The sequence below is a fragment of the Cucumis melo genome, chromosome 6 (genome assembly GCF_025177605.1).
Source record: "Cucumis melo cultivar AY chromosome 6, USDA_Cmelo_AY_1.0, whole genome shotgun sequence".
Lineage (NCBI taxonomy): Eukaryota > Viridiplantae > Streptophyta > Magnoliopsida > Cucurbitales > Cucurbitaceae > Cucumis > Cucumis melo.
The window spans coordinates 1,896,249-1,911,305 of NC_066862.1; the positions used below are offsets into that span (position 1 = coordinate 1,896,249).

General features: G+C 33.5%; 3 protein-coding genes and 1 non-coding gene across 4 annotated transcripts; 2 read left to right on the plus strand and 2 right to left on the minus strand.

Moving 5' to 3' along the window:
* Positions 1 to 1,354: 1,354 nt before the first annotated feature.
* LOC103483358 (uncharacterized) lies at positions 1,355 to 6,138 on the plus strand. The gene is made up of 8 exons (XM_008439949.3): positions 1,355 to 2,420; positions 2,607 to 2,720; positions 3,613 to 3,760; positions 4,113 to 4,202; positions 4,539 to 4,593; positions 4,743 to 4,865; positions 5,461 to 5,517; positions 5,625 to 6,138. Exons 1-8 carry the CDS (start codon positions 2,251 to 2,253, stop codon positions 5,747 to 5,749), a joined length of 882 nt encoding a protein of 293 aa, XP_008438171.2. The 5' UTR covers positions 1,355 to 2,250; the 3' UTR covers positions 5,750 to 6,138.
* A 689-nt stretch (positions 6,139 to 6,827) lies between these two features.
* Positions 6,828 to 9,805, plus strand: LOC103483359 (uncharacterized). The gene is made up of 7 exons (XM_008439951.3): positions 6,828 to 7,049; positions 7,141 to 7,260; positions 7,544 to 7,761; positions 8,240 to 8,383; positions 8,603 to 8,820; positions 9,120 to 9,378; positions 9,484 to 9,805. Exons 1-7 carry the CDS (start codon positions 6,974 to 6,976, stop codon positions 9,610 to 9,612), a joined length of 1,164 nt encoding a protein of 387 aa, XP_008438173.1. The 5' UTR covers positions 6,828 to 6,973; the 3' UTR covers positions 9,613 to 9,805.
* A 416-nt stretch (positions 9,806 to 10,221) lies between these two features.
* LOC127150102 (U5 spliceosomal RNA) lies at positions 10,222 to 10,339 on the minus strand. Its single transcript, XR_007822119.1, has one exon. It is a non-coding gene; the product is annotated as a U5 spliceosomal RNA (small nuclear RNA).
* A 1,530-nt stretch (positions 10,340 to 11,869) lies between these two features.
* Positions 11,870 to 14,173, minus strand: LOC103483360 (UDP-glucuronate 4-epimerase 3). Its single transcript, XM_008439952.3, has one exon. It carries the CDS (start codon positions 13,545 to 13,547, stop codon positions 12,249 to 12,251), a length of 1,299 nt encoding a protein of 432 aa, XP_008438174.1. The 5' UTR covers positions 13,548 to 14,173; the 3' UTR covers positions 11,870 to 12,248.
* Positions 14,174 to 15,057: the final 884 nt, after the last annotated feature.

Here is a 15,057-nt window from a genome sequence, read left to right on the forward strand (position 1 = left end):
GCCCCATCCTTCTCTGCTTTCTTTCCTCTGTCCTTTTTGCCTGACTATTTTGTTTGCTATTAATATTCTTTTTAACTCTCTCATTTTAACTTGACCTTAATTATGAGTGAATTATGAGCTAGACGATCGGGAGAGTGATCAAATTTATCGAATCAATAAATCTATCATTTTAAAAATTTTGTTTGAATAAGTAGCTGTAAACATAAATACACATTTTCTATTTTTTAAAAACAAACTTAAATTTGATGTATCATATAAAATGAATACATTTGTATTAAATATTTCATAAGATATTAACTCCATTATTGTCTTCATCATTTGGTTAATGTTCATAAGACAAGTAAAAAGAGTAATTATTATCCAAACAATATGATAAGTTATTTTTAATTAAAGCTCAAATATAGCAACATAAACTATATGGCTACTACATTTAGTTTCCCTATTTATATGCATTTTAATTAAACTATAATGTTTTTTTTTCTAATTAAAAGTGTGGTCATTGATATTTTAAATATTATCATTTTTACCTTAAAAGAAAAATAATTAATAATAAAACAAATTTTAGTTCATATAAATATAATTTAATTAAATATCTAAGAGAGGAAAAAGCTTTCGTTAAATCTTTCATCGACCAAATCACTACATTATCAAGATAAATTATTTTTGTCTTAAAAAATTAAAAATATTATATATATTTTTTTAACGTTATATTGACAATCTAGGAACATGGCTAACGGTGAAACATTTTAAAAGAATAGAAACTAATTACCTAACATTGTAAAATCATTTATCATTTACATGTACATTTATTTTACATCTTTAATAATCTTTATCATAATTTACCATAATGATCATAGATATATATAGATATGGTATTATTCCAAAATCATGGAAATTAGCATAAAGTTATTTTTTAACAAATCAATTAAGATTTCAAAAACAAAAAAAGAAGGGTACCCACCAAAATATATAGATGTTGGGAATGATCATTGATTGAGTGGGTGGCAAATCCAATCTCTAAACTTCATTACATCTACTTTTATCACTATGGTCCCATTTCTAATTCCTATAGCTCTCATGTGAATCTTCCTATTTTTAAATTGTTCTTTTTTTTTTTTAATAAATAGAGGTTCATGTGAACTTAAATTTTTAGGATTAATTTGTGTTGTACTTTGGTTCAAAATTTTAGGACCAAAATTGCCCTTTATTGCCAACATGTGAAGCCATCACTTAGGAGATAATGGGTGGGACAGATTCCTTTTGGGCTGCTTTTAGGAACCTTTCATGTTCAATCTTTTCACTATATATACATACACTCACATAAGTTGTATATATATATATAGTTATGTATATAGGGTTAAAATGCTACTCTATAATGTTTTTATTTTCTATGTATTTTATGGTTATACAAATAGATGTGTGTTACAAAAATCATATTATTTGACTGTGGTATAAGGTCTAGAGAGTTGTTTGGTGTGTCGTTACTTTTCTTGTTTAGCATGAGTGAAATATGTGTGTTTATGGTGTTATCTTGTGTCTTCTCCGAGTGATTACTTAGGTTATATGATCTTAGTTTTTTATTTTGTTGTTTTAAGTGGCTTGAGCTTATTTTGGAGGGTTAAAGAGAGTTTCCTTCTTATGTCATATTTAGTTGGGTTTTTTTTCATTGTTTGTTTTCCCTTTTATTTTGGAGTTTATTTATGCCATGACCTGAAAACTTTTTTTTTAATAGTTCAATATCTTTATGTAAAAAAAATGACTATTTTCAAATATAGAAAAATGAACAAAAAAAATATTTCAAAATATAGCAAATATTAGATTACCTACTATTGATCGTGATAGACTACTATCTACGTCTATTTATATCGTAATAAATATAAATAATAGTCTAATTTGATCTATCACGAATAAATTGTGGTATTTTGCGGTACTTATAAATATGTTTTAGAATTTTATCCTTGAAAATAATTTTTATAGAATAATATAATATTATATAAGTAATTAACATCATAATTTATTTTTAAAATTTATGTGCCAAAGTGAGATATGGGGTTTGAGTATTAGCTTAACCTTCAATAGTTGCCGGACCAAATTGAAACTTTGAAAGTGGCCCATCAAGTGCGTCGATAACCGTTCGATGTCGCTACTGCCACGTGTACGTTCGATATCATCTCCACTACGGCAAAATCTTACACCGCAATAGCATGCGATTGCTAAAGCCTTCGTCTTCAACCCTTTTCCTCCTTCACGATGTGGGCTTCCGTAGTTACCAACTGCGGCATCAAAATTCTGCGCTGCCGTCCCCTTTTGCTTCCACGTGTCCTCATCACTCCAATTCCACTTCCCATCTCTCCCTCTCTACTCTCCATGGATAGGAGCAATACCACATCCTCTTCTTCTTTTGCCCATTCCAGCAAAAGGTTAATTACGCTCCTTCATCATCTTTGAAAATGGCTGAAATTCGAAGGGAATCTTACACGGTTTTTTATTTTTTTTATTATTTTTATTTTTATTTTTTTATCTCTGCTCTGTTTTTCGTATTTTAGTAACTAGAATTCAGATGAGTGTTTATTGATTTTGTTCGTTGTTCTTATTCTTTTGATTAGTGGTGGAAGAGGAAGAGGTTTGGATTTGAGGAATGATAGAGAAAGAACGAGAGGGCGTGGTGGAGGAGGCGGTGGCTCTGGTAAAGATAAAATTGACGCTCTTGGTAGACTCTTGTAAGCATATTTCGTCTGTTGGTATCTTGTTCGGGTGTCACTTGTCTTACATTACTTGTTAAACTTATTGTTTATTAAGCTTATGGAAGATTATGTGAATGCTCTTTTATTTTGAGTTTTTTTTTTAATCTATGGTGAAAAATATATCTACAATTAATGAGTCACGAGGTTGAAGATTGATGTTAGATTATATAGTTACCTTTCCCATCAGCTTATTGGGTATTTAACTCGGTATTGGTCTAGGAGGTCCTGTGTTCAAACTCCTTTAGTGTTATTTACTCTTTAATTGATATTATTTATTTCTACTTATTGGGACTTCTCTATTTTTCCATATATTTCAAGACCATGATCAGGGGAGTGTGTTAGATGATATCGTACTAATTTTTCATCATCAACTTAAGCTTTTAGGTTAGTCGGTGATTAAACTCTTAATTTTATAGAATTTTGATATTTTCTTCTCCTTTCTCTTCAATTTTTGTTGGCCATGATCATTTTTTGGGGAAACATATATAAGGTTACGCAGGATAGGGAGATCGAACTTTAAAACGGAAACCTTTAATCAATTACGCATATATAGGCTTGAGAAAATTTTCACAGAGAGTAGAACTTAGTTCATGGTTTTCAAATGTTTTATTCCCGTTTTGTAGTGCTACCAGTTGACACTATATCATTATAAGGGGTGGTTTATTAACAAATTTGAACTAAGTTGTGAGGGTTCCAGGTTCTTATATATAACTGTTTATGATTGGTTGGTGAAGATTGAGTAAGCCAAAGTGGATGTTTGAGAGGAATTCAAAAGTTATGCATAATGCATATGGGATTTGGTTTCATTAGCAGTGTGATATGGTTGATTTTCTATCGGTTGATGTTTGCTCGTTTTAATGAACTTCAGGACACGAATCTTGCGTCACATGGCTTCTGAGTTAAACTTGAATATGAGGAACGATGGATATGTCAAGGTTGAGGATTTGCTAAAGTTGAATTTGAAAACATTTGCTAATATTCCACTGAGATCGCACACAATTGATGACATAAGGGAGGTTGGTCGAATAGTTTTCTTCTTTATATGCTTTAGCATCACTCTAATTTGTAGAACCAAACTGATATGTAACTTATCGTTTCCATTGGTCAATATTCGACAATGCTGTTGAATGTTGATTCATCTATTTATCTTGATCCCTTATCTACAGTATTATTTATCTCCTAAGCTCAATTAGAACTTTACCACACATCTGCTCTGGACTGCAATTTTGATCTATTTATCCATGCTTTTTTCTCTTAATTAGTTTGACTGATGTATTTTCTTTTCCCCAACAACTTGTTAGTTTGCAGTTTGATTTTGTTTCTGTAAGCATCGAGCATTGACAAATAGTTTTTCCTTTTCAATGTCAGGCTGTTAGGAAGGATAATAAGCAGCGTTTCAGCCTCCTGGATGAGAATGGAGAGCTCTTAATTCGAGCAAACCAAGGCCATACAGTCACGGTTATTTTCTATCTTTATAGACCATCGAATATGTTGCTGCCTTTTAGCAAATATAATAAAGCTGATTGATTGAAAATTTGTCGATTGCTTCATTTAAGTCAAATGCATTTGATGCTTTCTAATATCGACTTATATATGGAATGAAAAATTCATTTCATCTTGTTTGCTATTGTTTCCGTATTTTGTTGCAATCCATTGGCCTTGTAAGATATGTAAATTGTTTACTATATAGGATTGTTTATTTAAGACTTCCCCACCTCTTTTAAGATAGTGATAATGGAACCAAATTGGCTATTTCGTCTACACCATCATAAACTGGAAGAACTTCGTTTGCAGGCGGTTGAAACAGAAAGCTTATTAAAACCAATTCTTTCGGCTGAGGAGGTGCCAGGTATTATGATTCAATGTCCTTAAATTTTCTTCTTTTTTCCATATATTAATCTTTCCTCCTCGATTTGCATGATGCGAGTATTTATGCATTCAAACTTCTACTTTTGTGATTCAATCGAACACTTTCTTTTCTCCCTCTCTACATGACAGTATGTGTCCATGGCACTTATAAGAAGAATTTGGAATCAATTCTGGATTCTGGTTTAAAACGCATGAAAAGATTGCATGTTCACTTCTCATGTGGTTTGCCAACAGATGGGGAGGTTATCAGTGGTAAGTAAAGGAAAATCTATGTTATATTTCCCTGAAGAATTTTTCAAATAAATCATGATGTCACTTTGATTGGCAATTGGTGGCTTCTAAATTGCACATCTTCAACTATTTATCTATAGTAAATCAGGACGAATTTTAGGGTTTGCATCTAAGTTTCTTCACAAGTAAATGAAATAACTAAATTCTTGTGTTGCTGTTGATGTTAACGTTTTCTAAACCATATTTCATATAACCATGATCATATAAGATAAAAGTAAAGGATTCCGATGTGAATATGAGGCCCTATACTTCTATAGTTATAACAATTTAGCCCTTGCACTTTACAATTTATAAATGACTTAGTGAAATCTTTTATAAATGTAGATTAATAAATTGATGGGAAATCAAATTTATTTATAAACTAAAAAGACTGTTGTTAGAATTGTTAGGTGATAAAATACACTTAATTTTCGCGCACGTTTTCATGATAGGAACTTAATCGTTACCGAGTAAAGGTTTAGATACTAATTTATTACAAATTTGATAGAAAGTGGACTAGGATTGATACCTGAAGTTTAGGAACAGAACTTTCTTATTATTTTTTAAAATCTGACAGGTATGAGACGAGATGTCAATGTTTTAATCTTTCTTGATGTCCAAAAAGCTCTTGAAGGTACCGTCGAACACTATTTTCTTTTCAATTGAGGTATACAAATAAGTGAATGAAACATGATTAGCACTCATCCCTAATATCTGCGTTCGCTTAAAACATTATTTCAGATGGAATGAAGCTTTACATTTCGGACAATCGGGTCATTCTGACTGAAGGTTTCGATGGCACGGTGCCAATAAAATACTTCCAAAAGATTGAGTCATGGCCGAATCGACAACCTATTCCGTTTTGAGCCTGGAGCAAACGATACATGATCATGAATTGTGTCTTAATCTAAATAGTGTTATTAAAACATTCATTTGGATTAGGAACTCGGGAAATCTTTGCGTTAAACTTGGCTGCAAACAGAACAGAAGTCTTTCATATGAACTTCTTGGGGAATCATTCATGAAGATTTGGCAACAATTAAAATTTCTTGGAGTTTGCCTCATTGGAGACTGATCTGAGAATTTAGATTTACGTTTTGGTTTGTCTTGGTCAGTTACTTACTAACGATTCTTATGTATACAACAACATATAAAGAGGATTTGTTTTGTTTATATACGTCAAGTCTTGATAATCGGGTGTTTGGTCCATCAATTTCATTAGTTGGTATTAAATGATTCACTATTGAAGCTTGTATGTCTGTGGATGAAACTTGTCCCATCTTTCTTTTCTCTTTTATACATTTAACAGAAATTTTCTCCCACATATTTACTTCATACTTCACATAATGATTAAAAAAATTCTAAATTATTTAAGAAGAGCAAACACTTTTACTTAAAAACATTTTATGACTTTTTGTTTTTTTTAAAAATACCTTATAACATTTTATATGATGTGCGTATATCTTCTCAGTTGATTTAGGTATATATTCTTGATGAAAGTCTATAGTCTCAAATGTTGAATTTTGAAGCTTATTATATTGAGGGTATATATTTATAATTTATGAATATGTTTATCATTTCATGTCTAACAAATATGAGATGCAAGAAATGGAACCTTTTAAACTCTAACGAAGATAGACGTAGATAAGATTTGACAATTTTATGAAAATGTTGTATAAAATGGTATGTTGATAAATCCACTTTAAATTATTATTTACTTGTTTTTATGATTGTATTAGTTTTTAAATATCGATGTCGAAAATAGAATATTTAACAAAATATTTATACTTTATAGAAAATTAAAAAGTTTATCGTTCATAGAAATATCAAATGTAAATATTTTTGTCTTTTTATTTTATTTCGTAGAGTATAAATAATTTGAAAAAAACTACGTTTTTTAAAAATAAAAATAAAAAAAATAATAAAAGGTTGGTTTAATTCGGGGGCTCAATTAGGAAAAAGATTTATTTTGGACCGGAGAAAAAAAAAATCCCGGCCGGTAGTGGAGGAGGTGGAGCACAAGCGGAGGTGGATCGGGCAACTCAGATCACCACCAGCACCTACGGAACGCCGTCTATGGAGGAGGAAGCATGAGATTTTGCAGCGAACGACGCCGTTTCCTCTTCTTCCTTCCCCTCGTCTTCTTCCTTCCCCATCTCCTCTCCCGTCAGTTTCATCCCTCTCTCTGATTCTCTCATATCATTTCGAGCCTTTTCCATTTCTTGTTTATCCATCTAACGTTCAATCATTGATTCAGTTTTAGAGTTGCATCATGACCTAGCCTCGAAACAGCCCGACAAACAAAGCAAGAAATTCGACCATTTAATTCTTGGCCCTGCCGCCGGCCAAGGCCTCTCCGATCGCTTGCAATGCTCAGGTCCTTATTTCTTGCTCTGATTTATTCTCATTCAATGCAACTATTAGTTTGTTGAAATACAACTTTCTGATTTATCTTTAGAATTTGATGTCCCGTCCCTAGTTTCAAGCTAATTTTGTTACTCATTTTCTGTAAACATATGAGTCGTGAATGGTTTTGTAATGTGATTTCTCTCATTGCATTTTGGATTTCTATAATTTGATTCCTCTCATTGTAGATGTTAGCTGTACTATGTGGCTGCCTCGAACTCTTCTTGCTTAGATCTGTACTTCAATTTTTGCAGGCACCAAAGCTCTCAATAACACCCATTCACCTGATACTTCTAATTCCGCCGAATCTGGGGACAGCATTCACTTTGTAACTGTCTTTACCATATATAATGCTTCACAGGATTCCAAAGTGATTGGGAGATCAACTGACGTTGTAAAAGTTGGGGATGCTTCATATAGTAAGGTGGAGAGGTCGATGGCTGTTTTGAATGTCTTCATCGATTTCATTCAGGTACTAACATGCTGACTTTTCAATCTAATTTGATGAGTCCCTTGTATGAAGTTAGAGAGATTGATATTGTGAGTTAGAGCTCATAACGCCATGAAGGAAAGGAGGTCTTGTTTCACCTTTGGTTTTTGGCACAATTGAGTAGCTCTTTGTTATGTAATCCAGTTTTATGAAGTACCTTGTTTGAGAGGAATATGACAGATCTTTAGCTAAGCTTAAAGGAGGTGATTGAATGCCTCTCTCTAGTGTTTTTGTAGAAGAGTTAAAAAATAGTCCTCTAGCTCTTACTCTTATCGACTGGAGCCTTTACTTTGCATCAATAATGTTGATATCTATTCATGTGAGCTCTTGTGTTAAGCTTGTTTGCCTTAGGCCCATCTAAGCATTTACTCTCTTACAATTTAGACCTTTGCTTTCTATCATAATGTTTCTAATTTCGGAGGGACTACACAATCCATCTAACATGTATAACCAATTGCAGGTTTCAATGCCCCAGAGTAATGTAGTGATTTTAACTGATCCAGCTTCAGATCTACCAGTACGTAGAAATAGAGTAGCTGTGTTTCCAATACAGGGTGAATATTCACGAGACACATTGATGCTTCAAAGAATCAGGTCTTACATTGTAAGAGCACATCTCATTAACATATAGGTAGAATATTCCTACTGGAATTATGAAGATGTTTGATGTTTCCCCACTATTTATAATAATATCCGAAAAAACACGTAATATGAATGCACAAATCTACATTCTGTGTCAAACATTGACTTGCGAGTCGTTGGTGACTGTAAAAGAAAATATTTTTGGGACTACTTCGTGAAGTTGTTTATACAAATCATGCAGAGCTTTCTAGATGCAAAACTTGATGAGCAACGACAGGGTACAAGGCATATCAATCATTACATCTTCACAGACTCGGATATGGCAGTGGTTGGTGATTTAGGAGAAATTTTTCGTAAGCATCCGAAGTTCCATTTGGCTCTCACTTTCAGAAATAACAAAGCACAGCCTCTGAATTCAGGGTTTATAGCTGTAAGAGGTACTGAAGATGGAATTCTAAGGTATATGTCCTAAATTTTTGCGTGACTCATTAAGCCATTTATTCAATGTATTGATGCGAAGCAATTCGATACCCATGTGTGGATCGATGATTCAAATGAAGAGTAAAGGAGGGGGTGTTTTACAAATGTTATATAATTTTCGTAAAAAGATTTACGGGTTGGGCTAGTAAGTCTTAGCTTTATCATTCATCCTAATTTGTTTCCATCGATGGAGCTGTCTACGGATTTTGTGCTAAAGAGCCTGTCTTGTTTGAGCTGTGGTGTTCTGCAATGATTTTAAAGCATACGTGATTATGCAGGGCCAAGGCTTTTCTCGAAGAAGTACTGAAGATTTACAGTTCAAAATTCATGAAAGCATCACGAATGCTTGGAGATCAATTAGCTCTTGCATGGGTTGTAAAGTCAAATCCCTCATTTGATGCAAGGAAATTCAGCAAACCAGAAACATTTGTTGAAGAAATCAACGGTGCTTCAGTACTTTTCTTACCATGCGCCTTGTACAATTGGACACCACCAGAGGGCGCAGGTCAATTCCACGGCATGCCCTTGAATGTCAAGGTATCAAATTACTGGAAAGTATAACAATCTATAAGATTTTATTCCCCTCGTTTGAAATGAGATGAAATTTATCTCTAATGTCCATAACTTTTTCCTGAAATGCAGGTTGTTCATTTCAAAGGATCAAGGAAACGCCTAATGCTGGAATCTTGGAACTTCTTTCGATCCTCTTCCAGCATCTCAGACATGCTGTGCCTTATTCTAAGTAGTGGACGAACAAAGTATGATTTCTAAACTGAGTTTAGGACTATATTTTACACAGGAAACAAAGACAATTGTTTTTCTTCCTTTTTTTCTCTTTTTTCGTTTGCTCGAAATTCATTCATTTGAGGGAGATCTAGACAACACTTCTTACATTTTTCATAAGCTTTGTACGTTTGTGTAACCTTTCCTCTAAATGTGAGATTTGCTCCACTTTACAAGGCCATTCAACTTTCTTATTTATTTTCGTACATCTCTATCAAAGATAGATTTAAGTGAATCAAACAATCGAAACATATAAAAATAAGCAGATTATATCCAAATTAACGGTGCCTCGAATTGCTCGTTGATTAATTTAAAAAGATGAATTTTCCTTAAGTCTTACAACTACACGAACTTTATCACGTCTCTTAACCACGATAAATACAGAAATAAAATAAAAAAAACAAATTCAAACTTCGTTAAATAATCAACAACTAAGTTATGATGTAATCTTCGCTTTACAAAAATGTTACCAAAACGCTATACTTATGAATCTTCGCCTAACAAAACTTTTAGAACCAAATATTGATTTACTATATATAATACCGTTCATTATATCAGAGCCTTTAATAGTCCAAAACATTTGCACTACATCGCAGGATTTCCTCAAATAAGGAAACCCTTCCAAAAATAGGCGTATGCCGCTGAATGCGTCGAGCACACGGTATTCTTTAGTAAAAGGCGAAAGAATAGTTCGCTCTGTGCTCAACGCGCGGCTGCGTGACTTCAAAACCAATGGGTTACCCTCTTTTATATTCATTTCTACCCCCATGCTTTTGGAAGCTTATCGATGTGGGACTTATGAGAGAACTCAATTTAGATACACTGTTCGCGCGTCTCAAGTACTAATCGTGGTCCAGCTTCCTTGATCGTCGATGTCTATCACACCCTCTAACATCTGACGGTTCACATCCAATTCAGAAAATAAGTGAAGAAAAAGAAAAAAGGAGAGTTCGTATTTATTTGATCACAACAGTTTTTATGTATTTAGAAAGTATTCTTATTTTTCCTCTTTATTTTAACAATTGATTAGCTTAGGAAAGTTATTTAAATTAATAGGATGATTAGTTTGAGGTTTTAATTAATCTAATTAAAATTAGTGTATATTGATTAATTGAAATAAAAATCTATCTTATTGCATTTTATAAATACTTTGATTCATTTTACTAAAACGTGTTCTCACAATTTTTTAAAGTGATATAGTCATGAAATTAATGGTCATGTTAATTATAGTGAGTTTTTAATGTTATTAATTAAAATTTAAGATGATGACTTTGTTATTCCTTCAATTAATACATCAATTCAACAAAAGAAGTCAATCCTAAAGTGAATTTTTATATATTATCATTTAATTCCAAGGCAACAAAATTCTCCGATCATATGTGGATTTTGGATCTGTCAATGGATAAAACAAATAATCTTTAAACCTTTATGCTTAATTTCCAATCAATCACATATATTAACTTATCTCAAATTTACTTCCTAAAAATGTACACAAACTAGCTATTCAAACAAATACTTTGACATTTAAAATAGCTCCAAAAGCTTTGGAAGCAACATTTTCGAAGATAAGGACCCTCATCATGAAAGCAAAAAACTTGCATTTTATTGAATCTAAAGTAAATAAATGAAGATACTAGAATAGATATTCAAACTTTTGATCTTATTGAAAATGATGTTAATTTTTGAACTATTGAACTATGCTCCGGTTAACAATTTGTAGACTAATAACCAAAAAACGATATCACACAAACTTGAATACAAAAATACCCATTCTAGACAGTAGAAGAAAGAAAAGGACATGTAAGAGTATTCTAAAGGCAGCACCCAATGACTCCTTCCCATCTCAAGCAGTCCAAAATTTTCATTCATCGAGGTTCATCACTATAAGCATATCATATTTGCATTTTAACTTGTGCACGAAAGAAGAAATAACCCATAATAAAAACGCCATTAATGAAATGCTAACAAGCCAAGCTACCAAAAGAAATCAAGTGCAATGGTAAAGGATCAATTCAGGAACAGCATTGAGAGCATAGAAACAGAAACTTTCTAACATTTCAGAAACAAGGATTGATAATGTTAGCTTTTCATAGCAGCGAGGGTTGTGTTTGTATCATCGACAATGCGGCACACAGGAACCATGTTTCTGGCAAAAGAGCTTATAATGAAAGGATTCAAAGTCACAAAAAGAGGGACTAACAAAGAAGGTAGCAGGAATTTAGTTAAATCACTGAGTAGAAAGAGGGAAATAGAAACTATTTTGTGCTATTTTTATTAAGTTGCACAGCATTGATACAGGTCCACAAATCATGAAATGGGTTTATCAGTCATAAATTCTACAACTGTAAAGCTACAACAATTACATTCCGTCAACAAAAGGAGAAAAGATGTGCCTGGAATTCTTCGAATAATAGCTTTCGAAGTTCTCGGTAAACAATATCGAACGATCGACAAAAACTTCAGTGATGGGAGTAGTAAAAGGTTCCTCCTTGTATGTCATTCCATTAATATAAATTGAAAGACAATCATAGCAATGAACATAGAAATGTCAAGCCAACCAATCATGCGAATCATAATGAACAAGAATCAAAGTAGCCTACCGTGTAACCGCCGCACAATTCCTGCTAACCAGCAGCCTTCTTCCCTTGTGAATAATAATTCAGATACCACCGGACGAACTTCTTCAGCCCGGTCTGCAGATCTGTGGTTGGCTTATATCCAAGTTCCCTCTGAGCCAAGCTGATATTGGCATGAGTAAACTGAACATCACCATTCCTTGGCAATTTCATTATGTTCCTCTTTGCTTTTACCTTCAAAAGCTTCTCCAAAATGCTCACAAGATCCGACACCGGCACCGGCGAAGTATTCCCTAAATTGAAAACCCGAAGCTGAGCTGGTCCCTTCTTCTTCCCTCCACTACCAGTGCTCTTCTCAGCAGTATCCAAAGCTGCCAAACAACCCTTCACAATATCATCAATGTAGGTGAAATCTCTAGCCACAGTGCCATGATCAGCACCTTCAAATATGGGAATGGACTTTCCTTTCAAAATATCTCTAGTGAAAAAGAAATAAGCCATATCAGGCCTTCCCCAAGGTCCATAAACAGTGAAGAACCGCAGCCCTGTCAATGAAAGTCCATAGATATGATTGTAAGTATGTGCAATCTCTTCTCCAGCCTTCTTCGTCGCTGCATACAGACTTGCCGGTTGATCGGTCCGGTCCTTCTCCGAGAAGGGGACTTTAGTATTCAATCCATAAACAGAACTAGAAGATGCCCAAACAATTGAAGGCTGTGGATTTGCAGATTTACAAACCTCTAAAAGATTAACTAGGCCTGCTATGTTGCTATGAACATAAGAGCTAGGATTTTCCATAGCATACCTAACGCCGGCCTGAGCAGCTAAATGCATCACATGAGTGAACGGAACAACTTCAAAAAGCTTCTTCAACAGAGCCGAATCGTTAATATCGCCTTCAACAACGAACACGCCAGTTCGTTCCAAAAGGGCTTGACGGGCTCGTTTTAGGGATTGATCGTAGTAGTTGTTGAAATTATCGAGACCAAGGACGCCATCGCCACGGCGCTTCAGTGCCACAGAGACATGAGTTCCGACGAATCCGGCGGCGCCGGTGACGAGAACAGAGATCCCATTACGAGACCGAACTCGAGCCGATGAACGAACCCTTTTCTCCCAAGAGGGTCCACCCCAATCGTAAGTACTTAACGATCGACGGGAGTGATCGGACGGCAGCGGCGACGACGACGGCGATCTGAAGAAGAAGATCAAGATCGAGCCAAGGATAACTAAGGACCAGAATGTGAGCTTGGTTAACGATGAATGCCACCGGAGTCTATGAATGTAGGGCGATTTATCCATCTTAAACTTCCCCGGAGTGGAAGGAATGTTATCTAGATGGGACATAACTTTTCTCGGGAAAATGTGGGAAAAATCAACACCCAGATTCTATTTCCTTTAGCTTTAAACAAAAAAATCTGAGAAATGGGAGTTACCAGAAACTTCAAAAGCTAGGGTTTTCTACAACTGCTCCGACGAAAACCTTCCGGCATCGATGGTGGGGTTGAAGAAAAAGGGAAAAAGGGGGAAATGGGTCGGTGTAGTTGATATTCTACAACTTTTCCGTTAGAGAATCTTCTGATTTCTTGGAAGAAGAAGAATTGGCGGTGAGGTATTTTGGTATTGGGGTTTATAGCCGCAGAAGAGGGAAAATGGGGAAGATCATTTACGATTAACCATTGTTGACTAATGGAAGAAACAGCTTTTAACGTCTCAACAATGGAAGATCAAGAAAAGAGGGTTGAAAAACAAGAGAATAATGTGGATTTGGAAATCTCTTTTTTCTTTTTTCTTTTTTCTTTTTTTCTTTTTTTCTTTTCTCTTTTTTTCTAATCTCACTTTTCAAAATGAAGGAGGGAAAAATGAAAATAACAAAATAGAACAGAATTATAACAATTTTCCAATTATGAACTTTCAGTTGAATTTTGTTGGGAAGGCCTTCAATTTTGGATTTCCTTTTCTTAAAAATGTCTTTTTTCCTTTCCCCCTTGATTCAAGGATTGCTACTAAATGAGAGAGCTTTCTTATTTCAACTTGAGGCGGAATTTTGATGACATGTTTTAAACTAATTTAAGAATTTTTTTTTCCTTTCCTCCCTCCAATCATTAGAATGGTGAAAGAGAGATCAATGGAAATTTGAAATTTTCTAACCTCAAAATATTGTTTTAGTTCTATATTTCGGAATCAAATAATTAGTTCCCTTCTAGTTTTTATACTTTAGATAAATCTTAAATTTTTGTTGATCATTTATATAACTAGTTAATATAGATGTAGATTTTTTATTTAGATCATTAACAGAGAGGGTTCAATGTTTTTCGAAAGTTTAGAAGTCAACATAGAAAAGTTTAATTAATTTATTTTTACATTATAAAATCCAGCAATTCTCAGAGAATTTGTAAATAGAACGAACCTTTTTATATAAATAAATTTATTCTAATTGATCGTTTAATTAAGACAAATCAATATTTTCATTTCACTGTATAACAAAACAATGTTTAGAAAAATTAATTTTTCATTTTAAAAAGCGGAGAAAATGCACAAAAAAAAAAAAAAAAAAAATCTCCCACGAGGAGTCGTCTTTGGAATTGGAACAAAATGGGAAGACTTTTAATGTAAGAGATCTTATTGTCTATGAATGACTTTAATGGCTCTTTTTTCGAGTCATAGTTTTTTCAACTCACCATTCTATCTATTTTTATTTTATTAAACCCCCACGAGCTTTTCTTTTTGGATCTCTTATGAAAATTATTTATATCTTTTAGGGATAATAATGCAATATTTTAATACTTACCTCTCTAATTCATAATTTATGAAATTTTTATTTATTGTGTGGAACAAATTTTATTTTTATAACAAA